This window comes from Chrysochloris asiatica, unplaced genomic scaffold, assembly GCF_000296735.1.
Source record: "Chrysochloris asiatica unplaced genomic scaffold, ChrAsi1.0 scaffold00030, whole genome shotgun sequence".
Lineage (NCBI taxonomy): Eukaryota > Metazoa > Chordata > Mammalia > Afrosoricida > Chrysochloridae > Chrysochloris > Chrysochloris asiatica.
In genome coordinates, this window is record NW_006408548.1 from 8,130,417 (window position 1) to 8,146,943 (window position 16,527).

Genomic DNA, 16,527 nt, shown 5'->3' on the forward strand with positions numbered 1-16,527 from the left:
TTCTACAATGTGGAAGATGATTTGGGAATCCCAGTCTCCCAGTTGTGAGAATCATGGTAGACTTTCATGTGGAGTGGTGCCAAAACACGAGCAGGCCAACTCATGAAGGACGAGTCACATCACCTCCTGAGGAGTCCCAGGTGAAGAAAAGGAAGGAACTGTAACCATGATGGCACATGCGTATCAGGAGAGGAGGAAGAGGGGCAATAAGAACCAGAGAAAATATTAATACATTTAAGTGTTTCACCACACATCTATGGCCTCTCTTATACAGCTTGATGATTCTGTCCAGAAAAATGACGTGTGGAGGGATGGATTCAGTCCAATGGAAAGAGAAAAGGAAAAGAGCCAAGCTTCCATTAAGGACAACATGATTCATGGCGTCCACAAATCTAAGATTGAATCGTATTTTTCTTATTTAGGGGAAGTCACAAAATCATTATGATACATTCACTAGAGGAGAGGTTCTCACACTTGGTACATATTAGAATCACCTGGGGAATCTTTAGACCTCCTGATGGTCAGATCAAACCACAGACAAATACAATGACTCTGGTAGGGATAGGAATCAGGCCTCAAGTTTTTGAAGTTCCCCAAATAATTACAAAAAGGTTGAGGACCAGCACACTAATTCAGTGTCCTTTAATTTTAATATAATTTGGTATGCTAAAGGATCTTAAGATATAGTTTCTGAATCAGCAGATCTGGGTGACGTGTGAGGGTCAGCAAGCTCCAAAACCCCCTCAAAAAAGGGACAAAACCAGAGTGTTGCCATTGAGCTGATTCTTAGTCATGGTAACCGTGTGCATTACAACATAGAACTGCTCCATCAGGAATTCTTAGCTGTAATCTTTACAGAAGCAGATCACCAGCTCTTTCTTCCCCAGCACAGCTGGGTGGTTTCAAACTACCAACTTTTAGGTAAGCAGTAAAGCACAAACCATCTGTACAACCCTGGCACCTTCAACAAGCTCCCAGGTGAGACTCATGAAGGTGTTCCAGAGATGACTTTTTTGAATAAAAAAAGGCTCTAGAGAGCTAGCTCAGTCAAATTATCTGCAAACTTTCCCACCCTTTCCAATTTAGGAGTAACTGTGGCTAACATTTGATGGAACAGTGATTTGGTCTCTGGTCTTCACTCTAAATATGAAACATCAAACTCGCTTTATGCTCCCCTTGGAGCTTACTTCATTTCATAGGCAAAGCAAAACATTGGCATATATGAATAAATGAAGATACACTCCTTCCTTATGTATTTTCATGGTAAGGTTCCAAAGGCCAGGTATTTATGTGAAAATTGACATTATGTAAAAATGGAGGATGACCACATCACCTCACCCACTCACCTCTACTGTGAACATCCCAGAAGGGCCCTGTTGAAATCATCTGCCACCACGGCCTTCCCTTCCCCATGAGGCGAGCTCAGCCCCCACTGATAATTGCAATAGAAGGCTGCCCAGTCTTCCTAAGCTCTACCCTTTCCCATTCCCCAAGGCTCCCTCCCTCTTTTGCCTTCACCGTATTGTCAAGATGGGTGGCCCAGCTCTTCCCCTCAATGATCCCAGAATACTTTGGTGGCTTTGTTGGAGGTAAAGGACTTCCTGCTCATGGGCAGAAGAGTGTATGTGCCTCAGGAGTGGTGTACATTGCCTCTGGAGTCTTCCTGTTGGCCTCTCATCTGAGCACTCCTAAGCTCCTGTTGGGTGACCTTGCCCGCTCTGCCCCTATGTCATCATGAGAATCAACAATCCACAACTTCCTCAGAGGCCATGGTGACCAGGTCTAACCTTTGCCCTTCTTAACCTTAAACTTAAGCTGCAACTGGTCACTCACACACTAACCCCACTTCCACTTATTGAACCTGTGCTGTCCTCACCTGTGCTAGCTTAAATAGGGTAAAGGGCTGCATGGGTACCGGTCAGTAGATATAGGGACCTGTTGGTCTGGGCCCCCAAGTGCCCTGTCTTAGGGATCTTTCTGACTACAGTCAGTTCCAACACTTCTGTACCTTGGGGCTGGGCACTGGGGCCAGAACCCCGGGGTCCTAACTCTTCCCTGGCCCTGGGATCAGTCCACCTTCAGGATACCATTTGCCACTGTTACTGCCCCCAACTGAGCACCAGTAAGTACCCTGGATCCTCTGAGCAGTGTCTCATCCCTACCACCCCAATGCAGCCTGACCTCTGCTCCACCTAGCATTCTAATGGCTCAAGGTGATGAAATTACCATGTAATACAAGCTTTCTTTCTATTTGCACATGGGGTCTACCAATCAGGGACCCTGTCAGGGGCATTGGTGTTTGTTACTACCATATGTTTGCCATTCATGCATAAAAAAGTCAAATAGTAGATGTTTTTTTGTTTTGTTTTGTTTTTAACTATTGTAAATAGGAAACGTCAAATAAAGAAATAAGTAAGGAGAAGTGTACTTCCATAAGCTGAGTTTGCACTTTCAAATGTTACAGCAGCACCAAAACCACTCACAAGATTCCTTGAGATATGGGGACCATATTATATTTGGCTGTGGCTTATCTCCCTTCACCTCTTCCTGTAAGACAGAGATAGAGACTTACTTCAATAGAGACAGCTGTCGGAGGCACAGGTGTGTACTGGGGAATGTAGGTCCCTTGCATAGGAGCGGCAGCAGTCATATACTAGAGGGAATCAAAGAAAAAGGCATGTGAACTTGGGGTTAATAACAGTAACCAAAGAAGACATTGTACAAGCCCATGGCTAGTTAATGATTTAAGTCAGACTCTATTTTGACTACCTACAAAGTGTTTGTACAGGTTAATTTACCCTCATTACCTCACTCTTTGTAAACACTCTGTGTCAGATTTCAAAACATTTTATAGTTGCTATCTAATCATAACTGTATGAGAGTAGGGATGGTATCCAGTTTTCTCTCTATTTCATTGCTAGCACTGATCAGACAGTAGGCTCTCAATAAATATTTGTTGAATGAATGAGTCAATATTAATTGTTGGTAATACATACTTTTTAAACTAAAACACAAATTAATATAGAGGAATAATTTAAGAAATATATATGCAGCAATACTCAGAGTTGACTATTATTATGATTTTTCCATTTGCATCTGAAATAGAGTATCCCAGGGAATGCTAACATCATCTTTATTTCCTTCTCCCATTCCATTGCCAAGTCACTGTCAGTATTTCCTGTCTGATTCTTTCAGTCCTCAGAATCCTAGTCATTGAGATGAAATATGAAAATTTTCAAATCGTTTTTCACTAACTTGTACTTTTCAGTAAAATATGTATAAGAGATATTGTGTATTTTTGCCATAAAGAAATGGATGTCCATAGAATTATTTGCTCATCTATATATGCATGAGTTATCCATATTATTTTTAATTAACATTCCCCCTGATAAATTTCAAAATGTATACTTTGAAAATTACATTTTCGTATAAATCAACTATTTCTGAGATTCCCATCATAAAACTTCAGAGCCAGAATAATGTAATGAACAATGCTTCTCATATCATAAAATCTAGAGGAATGGTTTTGATGGAAAAATTACAAGGTATCTGTATTCTTCTTGACTTGCTGAGTTAAAATATTCTGGCCATACAGAAATATACACATTCTAATGCATGATGGTTTAGAATCAAGAGAACTATCAAAATGGAGACTAGCCAGAAGTTGTTTGTTTAATATTCATGGAGAATTTTCACAAAAAAAAGGTGGCTTTGGAATAAATTAAGGACTACCAATAGAAACAGCCATATTGAAACAACCCTCAACCAAACAAACCCCAGACTCTATCTGTAATCCACATATTATTTGTAAGGAAAATTGAGTACAATTCATATCTACATGCGAAAAAAAAAAACAAAAAAAAAAACAACCTGTAATTGGGACCAAGAGCAATTACTGAGAAGAGTCTGGGTAGTATTAGCAATTTAGCTTTATATTTGAAGATTATCAGAGAAGCTTTCTGTGCCCTATTGTCTTTGCTCTTTTGGTACTCATCACTCTTCTACCAAAAGTGTCCCCACTGCTATCTCCCTAAGAGTATGGATTAAGATTTTCTTGTCTTCCAACACCCAATCCAATGCCTGGTACTCTGTAAATAGTTTTTAAATGGCTGAATGAAAGGACACAGACATAACTCTTCCATATCCAATTACTCAAATCTTGCATGCTCCTTGGCCATTGATAGTGTTCACTATAGGTATTAATTTTACTACCCCATATGTGTTTTTGCAGCCCTTGCACAAGTATTTTAGCCAACTCATTTCATTGCTGTCCTCATTCCCTTAAGCAGACAATGAGTATTTCGACGTGATGACTGTCAACTCTTTAAATAAGCAGAGAACTCTAGAGTCCCATTTCAGGAAATATTCTTTCACATCTAGAAACCTAAGACAGGTATCTGCCTTGACAAGAAAACTTCTCTAGAGGAGTATCGTGGAAACAATGGTTTCCTGGACATTTCAAACAGATGATTTGTTTCTTTTACATAGGTTTATAGAGGAAAACTTTGTGCCTCAATGTATTTGAGTAATGCTGCATTCCCATTTTTAATATTAAGATACAAAAAAAGTCTTGAGAAATTATGTTTTAGAGAAATAAATTTGAAGATGGTTAAACTAGTATTTGTCTCTTTTTTTGGGGGTAGGGAGGCTTGTGGGGGTACTACCAATTAATTTTGGTTAGAATTAATGTTTTAGGGAACATATGTAGGAAATGTTTCTTTAATCAAATCCTGCAAATCCTAACAGACTTGTAGCAAGGGTAAATCTATTTTTTTGCCAACTATACATTTATGGTAGTGTAGTCATTACAAATTGGGCTGCGAGCCTCAAGGTCAGCAGTTCAAAATTACCAGCTGTTCTGTGGGAGAAAGAGGAGGCTTTCTGCTCCCGTAAAGATTTATAGCTTTGGAAACCCTGTACAGGGTCGCTATGAGTCAGAACCGACTCCACGGTACATAACCACCACCACCACCATACATTTATCTAAGGGGCCCTGTTACCACAGTGAATTACAAGCTAGGATGCTAACCATCACCACCATCACCATAAATTTACCTAGGCACAGAACAGTGTTCTGGCTCATGTTCTCCTCATTGGACAGGGGTTTCCGAGATTTACTATGTATGCATTAAAGGATCTCAACCCTTTGGAGACTAAGATTTGCCTAATCAAAGCCACGATATTTTAAATAGTATGTGAAAGCTAGACAATGAGTAGGGAAGACCAAAGAAGAAATGATCCATTTGAAGACTATTGAATCGACTATGGTCTGCCAGAAGAGCCCTGGTGAGGTAGAGGATTATGAACTTCCCCACTAACCACAAGATCAGTAATTCAAATCTACCAGTTATTAAGGCTTTCTGCTCTTGTAAAGATTTACAGCCTCAGAAACCCTATACAGTGTCGCTATGAGTTGGAACCAACTGGGTGGCATACAACCACCCACAACCATAGCTCTATTGTCAGAAAAGCAAGCAAATCTATCTTGGAAGGAGTGCAACCAGAATGATCTTTAAAAGCAAGGATGACAAGACTTTGTCTCATGTACTTTGAAAGTAGAGATCATCAAAAAAAGAGAAAGACCCTCAATGAGCTGGATTGACACAGTGGCTGTAACAGTGGACTCAAACATGGTAGCCATCGTGAGGACAGCACAAGGTCAGGCAGTGGTTTTGTTTTTGTGTACAAAGGGTCATTATGAGTCAGAACTGACTCAACAGTACCTACCAATAATTAAAGGATAATTCCTTATCAACCTGATTATTTTCTTTTCGGGATTTAGTGATTCAAACTTTGCAATTGTTGTTGTTGTTGTTAAGTGCCGTCAAGTCGGTTCCAACCCATAGCGACCTTGTATAGAGTTACCGAGGAGCAGCTGGTGAGCTTGAACTGCTGACCTTGTGGTTCAAACGGCTTTGCAGTCTGGCACATTAACTCACAGAGCCACGTCAGGACTCCAACTTTGCAATTAGGCCTGATAAATTAATATATGTGCCATTTCATAAAAAGATGTTGTTGTTGTTAAGTGTCGTTAAGTTGGTTCCAATTCATAGCATCTCTGTACAGAGTTTCCAAGGAGGGTTTGAATCACTGCTCTTGTAGTTCAAAGCAACCTTGTATCCAGTGTTTATGCTACAGTGCCACACCAGGCCTCCAAAGATAATGTTACCAGCACGTATATTCTAGCCTATCTTCATTTCTATGAACCAGTTTTAGGGCTATGGTTGTGGTCATAAACAGGAATGTTCACTCGTTCACAACAGAATCCATTCCATTATTTAAACCTCTCTTGCAAACTTAAAGCGCTTCCCAGGAAGTATAGGAAACATTTTATGTGATTCTTAACTGAGCTTCTTCAAATAACTCTGAGTTATTCAAAATCTCATCTGTGTTTTGGTTCAAGTACATCCTTCTTCCACCCCTGACTCACAATGAAGTTGTGAACATACCTAAAACTGAACTGCCAATGAAGCATATTAATATTCATTTTCTCTTCAAACAATACTGTGAGGTAGGCAGGAAAGATAATCCATTTTACCGATGGAGAAACGGAGGCCTATGGATATTGTTGTTGATGGGTACTGTAGTGGCAGTTCCAACTCATAGCAACCCTACAAATAACAAACCAAAACACTGCCAACTCCAGCTTCATTCTCACAGTTGTTACACTTGAGCCTATTGCTGCTCCCATTGTGCCAATCCATCCTGCAGACCCTCCACTTTACCAAGGATGGTATCTTTCCCTAGGGACTGGTCTCTTCTGATAACACGTCTGAAGTACGAGAGATGAAGTCTCACTATCCTGGATTCTAAGGAGCTGTACTTATTCCAACACAGATTTGTTTGTTCTTCTGGCAGTCCGTGGCATGCTTAATAGTATTTTCTAACACCGTATCTCAAATGCATCAATTCTTCTACTTTCTCCCTTATTCGTTGTCCACCTTTCACATGCATATGAGGATATAGGAAATAACATGACTTGGGGCAGGCGTACCTTAGTCCTCGAACTGATACCTTTGCTCTCGAACACTCTCAAGAGGTCTTGTGAAGCGGATTTGCCTAATACAATATGTTATTTGATTTTTTTGGCTGCTGCTTATGTAAGAGTTAATTGTAGATCCAAGCAAAATGAAGTAAGTCTTTGAAAACTTCAGTCTTTTATCAATTTATCAAGATGTTATTTATTGGTTCAGTTGTGAGGATATTGAGGCCCATGAATACTGGGAATGATTCCCTGTTTTTCTGACCTTTATGGTATAATATAGATAGCAATTTGCTCTTTTATGAGCTTTTATAATTAAAAAGCCCCAGGTGGCACAAATGGTTACATACTTGGCTACTAACTAAAGGGTGACAGTTCAGAGTCACCCTGAGGTGCTTCAGCAGAATAGTCTGGCAATCTCCTGGTAATACTGTGGAGAGTATAGTTCTACTCTGAAATACAGGGGATTGTGAAGAGTCAGAATTACCTCAGTTGTACCAGGTTTGGGTTAAATACAGAACAATATGCCTTTTATTGACATTTTTATTGGTACGGTGTCATAGAAAAAGCACTCAACTCCAAGGTCGGTTTGAATTATAAGGTCGGTGGTTCAAACTCACCAGCTGCTCCCCGGAAACCCCATATAGGGTCTCTAGGAATCAGAATATACTCTACAGCAATTAACAGCAACAACATATAATCTTTTAGTTTCACTTCATATTCAGAATGTCTGATTTTTCTTCTAGGAAGGTTACTCTACATGCTGGAATTTTTAGCTGTTCTTCTGAAAACAACAAATAGATATTTTATAGTATAAATGAGATCAGCTCATGTCAATGTGTTATATGTATGTATATGAAGCTTTTAATGAAAAAAAAATTTTTTTTCTGGTTGCTTTTTTTTTTTGTCACAAAAATCTAATAGAGTTCAAGAAAGTTGTTTGAAATTAAGGACAGACATTTCTTTAAACATGTCAAAGCTATCGAGTTTTAGGACCCTTAAGCCTATTATCTCTGTATAAACTTTTTCAGTAAAGCTCTCTTGTGGCAGACTTATATTTTCTAAGGCAAAGGCTCAAGAAGTGACAGTCTTTTAAAATTAGGAGAAAGTACTTACAGTAATAGCTTCAACTGTGTATAAGATCAAGTCTCAACTCTGGGTAATTGGTGACAAATAACTTTCAACTTTCTCGGCAAGCACACAGTTTGATTTCTTAAAAGCCCAGATAAACTACAGTCGGACTTAATCATCTAGGCTGCACAAGTACTGTTTAGATCTGAATGCCTCAAAGACCTTCAGCTTTTATTTAATCTGGTTAACAAATGACAAATGACTAAGTGTGGTATCAGAAGTCTGCCTTGTTTGATTTTAATAAATTCCTATGGATTACTTATTAAAACCATAGCAAGTATGGATGTATAATTCTTTGTAAAACAAATTTCTTTTCAGTTGTCTCTCACAAGCTAGAAAATATTTGACAAGGAAATATATGTCATAATTCTTTCATGAGTACAGATGACTTATTCTTATTTTTTTTTTTAAATCAATAGCTGATGAGAACGATATTACAATGAGATGATACAGATACAATGACAGAACCCATACAACTTTTCTCTACCTGTAGCAGCTGAAACTTACAGTAATAATGGATATATTCTAGGGGCTAAGAAGCTTGATGATTTTTACATATTCTGAAAGCACCAATTTTTGCATGTGAGTGTGTAGGAGCCCCGCTCAAATCCACAAAATAAATTCCAGACTCCATCACTTGTTCCAAAAAGTCTAGACACTGCATCATCAATACAGTTACATGAAGAGAGAGAGAGAGAGAAAAGAGAAAGTGGCAAGATTAGAGAGGAATTGTGTTTTGGCCTATTTAAGCTGAGATGAACTGTTTTTGTTACTATGGAATCATTGATTATTTCCATGGAAACAGAGAAAGAAACTCTAAATTATTAGTTCTGAATTACTTTCCTTTCCTCCAGAAAAACAAAACACAACAAAAAAGTATGTATTTCCTACGCAGAAGCTTCTGATTGTCTGTGGAGCATGGGAGTGGCAATGCAAATTCCACATTTCAATTTTTGGAATTTCCTTAAAATAGTTGATCAAATAGGCTAATTTTGACATATTATACTACATATGGCAAACTGGTGCTTTCAGTCTGCACTACCAAATTCTTAAAGCTGCTTAACTAAGTGCAGAAAGAGGAGTTGCCCAGGTCCTACTAAACCTGGAAAGTCAATTACAAGGACACAGGAAGAGCTCTAAAAATTCATTTCACAAAAGTTGAGCAGAAGAAAGCAGCATTTGTGCAAGGTGGTGGGAACAGCTGTGTGAATTACTTGCAAAGTTATCTCATAAAAAGTTTATTTTAATAAAGGAAGCTAGAGGATATAAAGACAAATTCAAGTTACAGTTCCTGGGGTTGAGGAAATGACTAAGAGAGAAGTACTGTATCCTCTGAGGTAGAGGTATTCTGGAGTTTTGAAGGCCATATTTTTAGGATTTGTATCATAATATCATCAGGAATAGTGTGGTGTTCTTTTAGGGTGCTGTAGTATAAGCACTAGAGTGCTAACCAAAAGGTCAGTGATTCAAAGCTACCAGCCATTTCTGGGATATCATTTACAGGGTCATTATGAGTCTGAACCGACTCAATGGCACTTAATCTCTCTCAGAGTTTGTGAGTAATGTCTAGACCTGAGATGGCAAACTGGCATCATCTCGCATGCTTTGGCTCTTACTAACTGGTAATGGTTGGCTACGATGTAATTTCAAGAATATGGTCTAGATGTCCATGTCACTCAATGGATTGGAGACTACCCACAGAGAGAGAGAGAGAGTTGGAGACATACTCCCTGAAATAAGAGAGTCCCCTCAGAGGGCATGGTAAGACTAGACTCTTCCTTGGACCCCTTTCTATTTTTGCTAATGAATTCTGGAGAATAAGTGGATCCCCATTCACAGTAATAGTGTGTGCTTTCATAATAATTTCTGGTTGAATTAACTTATCAAGTAGGTACGTTGTCACAAGATGATATATTGTCCCTGGAGAATAGATGAAAGTGAATATAGGTAATAACTACAATTCACCTACTGAGAGTAAAAGCATTCCAATATGGCAGTAGGTCACTGATGGACTTGTGAGGTAGAGGAACTTAACATTCTTAGGAGTATGAGGTCTATGTTATCCCATTAAGTACCATAGGATAACACTATATATAACCCCCAGAGAGATGTTCCTTCAAGTACTCAACAGACAATACAGATTGCCATCATTGTGTTCTGAATTCAGGACTACTTGCTGGACATGTACAACAAAAGAGAAACAAGGAAGAAACTTGGAGGTGGTTCTTAGTTCAAAAATGTATAACACTTCACCCTCTGCACAATAATAAGAAGTAGCCATTCCTATTGGTAACAGGTAAACCATCCATCACTGATGAGTCAAATCTGACTCGGAGTGATCCCATAGGACAGAGTAGAACTGCCCCATAGGGTTTCCAGGTTTGTAATCTGTATAGAAGGTTACTGCCATATCTTGTTCCCATGATAACAGGTATGTTGTTGCTGTTAGGTGTGGCCAAGTCAGTACCAACTCATAGTGACAATACATAGGATTTGCTAGGCTGTAAATCTTTGTGAGAGCAGAAAACCTCATCTTTCTCCTGTAAAGCATCTGGTGGACTTGGACCACTGACCTTGTGGTTTGCAGTCCAAGATAACAGGTATGTAGACCCTTAATTATGCAGAAAAATTTTTTGTTCATGAATGTAATTAGAAAGAAACAAAGTTGAATAGGTTTGAGCATGTGTACAAAGATAAAAAGATAGTGCTATGAAAATGCACCTGGTTAATAAATTAGTTTTAAAACTTGAACTTGAAACAACTCTATATAGATAGTACTCATTCTCTGCTCTGCCACCCAAAATGACAAATCTTAGTGACAGGTATTTCCTAACTATCTAGAGAAATATGGAATGGAGAAGAAACTGAGTAAACCAAATAGATCAGTGAGGAAATAAACAACAGCAACAAGTCAGATAAAAGAAAACTAAATGCCCATTAGATTAAAGAATGGAGATCATTTGTGTGCATGAAATCATGTTCACAGTGGAGTAATGAGAGCAAAGGTTATTGTGATCAATAGAAATGAGAACTGATTAAGTAGAAAAGATAATAAGAGGATATTATAAGTATAACAATCTTATGCCAATAAAGTTGGCAACTGAGATGAAATGTACAAATTCCTTGGAAAGCATAATTTAGTAAAACTAAAACAAGACGAAATAGAAAATCTAAACATATACTAAATAAATCGAATTCATAAACAAAATCTTTCCAACTATATAAGCCAATGTCTCATGAACACTGATATAAACTTTTGAGATAGAATGTCAGTCAATTAAAAACCCAATGATATATTAAACTACATCCAAGTTTAAACTATGTCCAAATGGGGTTTATTTCAGAATTGCAAGGTAGGCTTAAAACCAATCAATGCAATTTATCCCATTTACAGAATAATGAAGAAAATGCCACGATAGGTTCAAAAAATTGGAATAAGAGCTACATACAAGTCAATACAAAAATGCATTCATACAAAATAAGAATAAAAATTAGAATGCAAAAAGAAAACGCTATAGCATCAAAACCTCAGATATCTATAAATATGTATAATACATGAATGATTTCTTACTAAAAATTAGAAAGCATTGCTGAGAAAAATTAAAGAAGACCTAAAAATATGGAAAAATCTACTACATTCATGAATTAGAAGACTCCTTATTATAAAAATGTTAATGTTTGCTAGAGAGACATACACTTAATACAATCCTAACTTCTTGGTAGAAATTGTCAGGCCTGTTATAAAATGTATATAGAAATGTCACGTATGTAGAATATTTAGGAAAATCTTAGAAAGAAACAAAAGTTGGAAGATGGACACTAACAGATATCCAAACTTAACTATAGATCATAGAAATTAATACAGTGTGGTGTTATTGCAGGATAGAGAAATAGAGTAATAAAACAGACTAGAAATACCAGAAACAAATATATATATATATATATATATATATATACAGGGAGGATCTGGTTATTACAAGGGAACCATTACAATTCAGTGTGACAAAGACTGGTCTTCCCAATAAATAATGCTGGTTTAGCAAGATATCTCTATGAGTAAAAAACAAAAATTGCCCCTGACCCCTACCCCACACCATAAAAACAACAACAAAACGTGATTGGTGGTGGGACTGGAAGAACCTTAGTTACATTCTTCATGTTGTGTCCCCATTCTTGCTACGTGTCTCCTATCATTTCACCATTTACTGCCCCATCAACTGCTCATCTATGCTTCAGAGTTATTATTGTCAATTTGATCTGATATTTGATAAGTTTTTAAAGAACACACTGCTCATGGAAAACATCCTTTATTAGTTCAGTTAAACTGCTGCTTAATTTGAAGACTTTCAGTCTTAGAAAAAGTAATGAAATAGCTGTCATGTACAGTGGGAGAGTTGACTGGGAAGGGGTTATGGAGTAAAATTTCTGGGCAGTGCCGAAGATGTATGTAAGCTGGAGAAAGTATGTATGTTAAGTGGAGAAAGACTTATTAACAACCTGATATATGCAAATGATACAAAATTAATAGGATGCCATCAGCCTGGTGACATGTATTACTGATGCTACATTCAGGCAGTCAGAAGACTAGAGCAGACTGAGAATTGGATACAAGCAGAATGGAAGTTTTACCAGGATAGTACTATGAAGGAAAAGTGAGGGCAAGTGAAAGAAAATGATTATAATGTTCTACTATAGAATCTAAGCCAGATACAGATGTGAGAAAATAAGTGGGAAGACTGGCAGTGACAGAGTGGTAGGAAATAATGGTTGTTGTTGATGTTAATTGTTTGCCATAGAGTTGGTTCCAACTTATAGCAACCCTCTGTAGGATTTCTGAGGCTGCAGCTCTTTACAGGAGCAGAAAACTTCATCTTTTCCCCAAGGTGCAGCTGGTAGATTCGAACTGCTGACCTTGAAGTTAGCAGCTTAACATATAACCTGCTATGCCACCAGAGTTCTTTAAGTAGATAATAGTAGGAAGGCTTAATGCCCAAAGAATTGTTACAATCAGAGAAAAAATAATGTGCTAGAAAGGAAAGAGATGGTAGATAGAGAGACAGTGCCAAATTTGTAACTAACTGATGATTGAAATTGATTTGTAATGGAAAAGTCTAGCATAGATTTGCAGAAACTATCACTAGAATTAAGAAGTTTTTCACCAGAAACTGAGAAATCAAGGTGCTGTTCTGTTGAATTCCAATACTTTTAAGAAACAATCAATAAAAATAGAGCCCCTACCATATTATTCAAATTTACGCACCAACCACTAAAGCCAGTGAAGGATGAAATAAAAGAATTCTACCAACTTCTTCATCTGAAGTAGATCAAACATCCAGTCAAAATGTATTGATCATTACTGGTGATTGGAATGCAAAGGTTGGGAGCAAGGAGGAAGAATCAGTAGTTGGAAAATATGGCCTTTGTGATAGAAAGGATGCTGGAGATCACAGGACAGAATTCTGCAGCACCAATGATTTGTTCATTTCAAATACATTATGTAGACAGCATAAGAGACGACTATTCACAGACTATACACAAACTTCACCAGATGGAATACATAGAAATCAAATTGACTACATTTGCGGAAAGAGACAATGGTAAAGCCCCATATCAACAGTGGAAACAAGGCCGGGGCAGACTGTGGAACAGACCATCAATTCCTCCTATACAAATTCAAACTGAAGCTGAAAAAATTGAAAACAAGTCCATAAGAGCCAAAATATGACTGTGAATGTATCCCACCTGAATTTAGAGATCATCTGAAGAACAGATTTGATACATTAAACACTAAAGACCGAAGACCAGAAGAGTTGTGGGATGACATCAAGAACATCATATGTGAAGAGAGCAAAGTCATTAAGAAGACAAGAAAGAAGGAAAAGATCAAACTGGATGTCAGAAGAGACACTGAAACTTGCTCTCCAGTGCAGAGATGTTAAAACAAATGGAAGAAATGAGGAGGTACAAGAGCTGAACAGAAAATTTCAAAGGTCAGCTAGAGAAGACAAAGTCAAATATTACAATGAAATGTGCAAAGATCTGGACTCAGAAAATCAAAAGGGAAGAACATACTTAGCAATTCTCAAGCTTGGGGAAATGAAGAAAAAATCCAAACCTTGACTTTTGTTATTGAAGAATTCTCTGGCAAATTATTGAATGATGCAGAAAGCATCAAAAGAAGATGGAAGGAACACACAGAGTCACTGTACCAAAAGGAAATAGTTGATGTTCAACCATTTCAAGAGGTAGCATATGATCAAGAGCCAATGATACTGAAAGAAGAAGTTCAAGGTGTATTGAAGGAATTGGTGAAGAACAAGGCACCAGGAATTGATGGAATAAAAATTGAAATCGTTCAAGAAAGTGAGGCAGCACTGGAGGCACTCATTCATCTTTGCCAAGAAATTTGGGAGACAACTATCTGGCCAACTGATTGAAAAACATCCGTATTTGTACCCATTCCAAAGAGAGATGACCCAATGGAATGTGGAAATGATTGGACAATATCTTTGATATCCCATGCAAGTAATGTTTTGCTAAAGGTAATACAGAAATGGCTACAATCATACATTGACAGAGAACTTCCAGAGGTTCAAGCTGGATTCAGAAGAGGACGTAGAACGAGGGATATCATTGCTGATATCTGATGTATCTTAGCTGAAAGAAAATTTCAGAAAGATATTTATTTGTGCTTTATTGACTATGCAAAGACTTTCAATTGCATGGATCATGACAAGCTATGGACAACATTGCGAAGTATGAGTATTCCTGAATGCTTAATTGTGCTCATGAGGAATTTGTACATGGACCAAGAGGTGGTTGTTCCTTTAGAACATGGGAACACTGAATGGTTTAAAATTAAGAAAGGTGTGCGACAGGGTTGTGTTCTTTCACCATACTGATTCAACCTGTATGCTGGGCAAATAATCCGAGAAGCTGGATTATATGAAGAAAAATGTGGCATCAGGATTGGAGGAAGACTCATTAACAATCTGCTATATATATATTAAGGAGCTCTGGTAGCGTAGTGGTTACGAATCGGGCTGCGAACCTTAAGGTCAGCGGTTCGAAACTACCAGCTGCTCCGCGGGAGAAAGATGAGGCTTTCTACTCCCGTAAGGATTTACACCCTCGGAAACCCTGTACAGGGTCGCTATGGGTCGGACCCGACTCGACGGCACTTAACAACAAACAACATATATATGCAAGTGATACAATCTTGCTTGCTGAAAGTGAAGAGGATTTAAAATACTTATTGATGAAGATCAAAGACCACAGCTTTTGGTGTGGAATACATATCAATGTAAAGAAAACAAAAATCCTCACCACTGAACCAATAAGTAACATTTTTATCAACGGAGAAAAGATTGAAGTTGTCAAGGACTTCATTCTTCTTGGGTCAACTATCAACTCTCATGGAAGCAGCAGTCAAGAAATCAAACGACGTATTGCATTAGGCAAATCTGCTGAACAAGACCTTTTTAAAGTGTTGAAGAGCAAAGATGTCAGATTGAAGACTAAGATGTGCCTCACCCAACCCATGGTATTGTCATTAACCTCATATGCATGCAAAAGCTGACAATGTTTAAGGAAGACTGTAGAAAAATCGATGCTTTTGAGCTATGGTGTTGGAGGAGAATATTGAAAGTGCCATGGGCTGCCAAAACAACCAACAGATCTGTGTTGGAAGAAGTGCAGCTAGAGTGCTCCTTGAAGGCCAGGATGGCCAAACTTCATCTCTCATACTTCAGACATATTGCCAGGAGGTACCAGTCGCTGGAGTAGGATATCATGTTTGGTAAGGTTGAGGGTCAGAGAAAAAGAGGAAGACCCTCAGGAAGATGGATTGGCAATATGGCAGCATCAGTGGGGTCGAGTGTGGCAACAATTGTGAGGCTGGCCTCAGACCAGGCAGTGTTTTGTTCTGTTGTGCATAGGGTCGCTATGAGTCAGTACTGACTCGATGGCACCTAACAATAACAAGAACTATTTGTCAAGTGAGGAGCCCTTTGGTGCAATGGCCAAAATATTCAGGTGCTAACAGAAAGATTAGTGGTTCAAAATCACCAACTGGTCTATGGAAGAAAGATGTGCAAACTACTTCCCTAAAGATTTAAAGCCTTGGAAACCCTATGATGCCAGTCTGCTCTGTGTCATAGGTTTGTTGTGAGTCAGAACCAACTCCAAGGCAGTAAGTTTGGGTATGTGCCAGGCACTGTGTTAAGTAATAATATCAAAACCTGTGGCTGTGGAGAGAAGAAACTAGACTGCACGTTGAGTTTCCTCTATGAACTGTTTCCTCTTTCACTATGATACCAGAATTAGGTGAGGCCCAGATATCATTATTGAGTGCTTTAATCAAGGATTCAATTTGATAAGGATCAACCCTTACCAAAAGGCTTGAAAATGTGAAA

General features: G+C 38.2%; 1 protein-coding gene across 9 annotated transcripts in view; it reads right to left on the reverse strand.

Moving 5' to 3' along the window:
• RBMS3 (RNA binding motif, single stranded interacting protein 3) overlaps positions 1–16,527 on the reverse strand; it is a 1,190,010-nt gene that overhangs the window by 20,304 nt on the left and 1,153,179 nt on the right. For all 9 annotated transcript variants that reach the window (XM_006851603.1, XM_006851596.1, XM_006851600.1 and 6 more), the window contains one exon: positions 2,573–2,653. In XM_006851603.1, the coding sequence (XP_006851665.1) occupies positions 2,573–2,653 (81 nt within the window). The remainder of the gene's footprint in view (positions 1–2,572; positions 2,654–16,527) is intronic.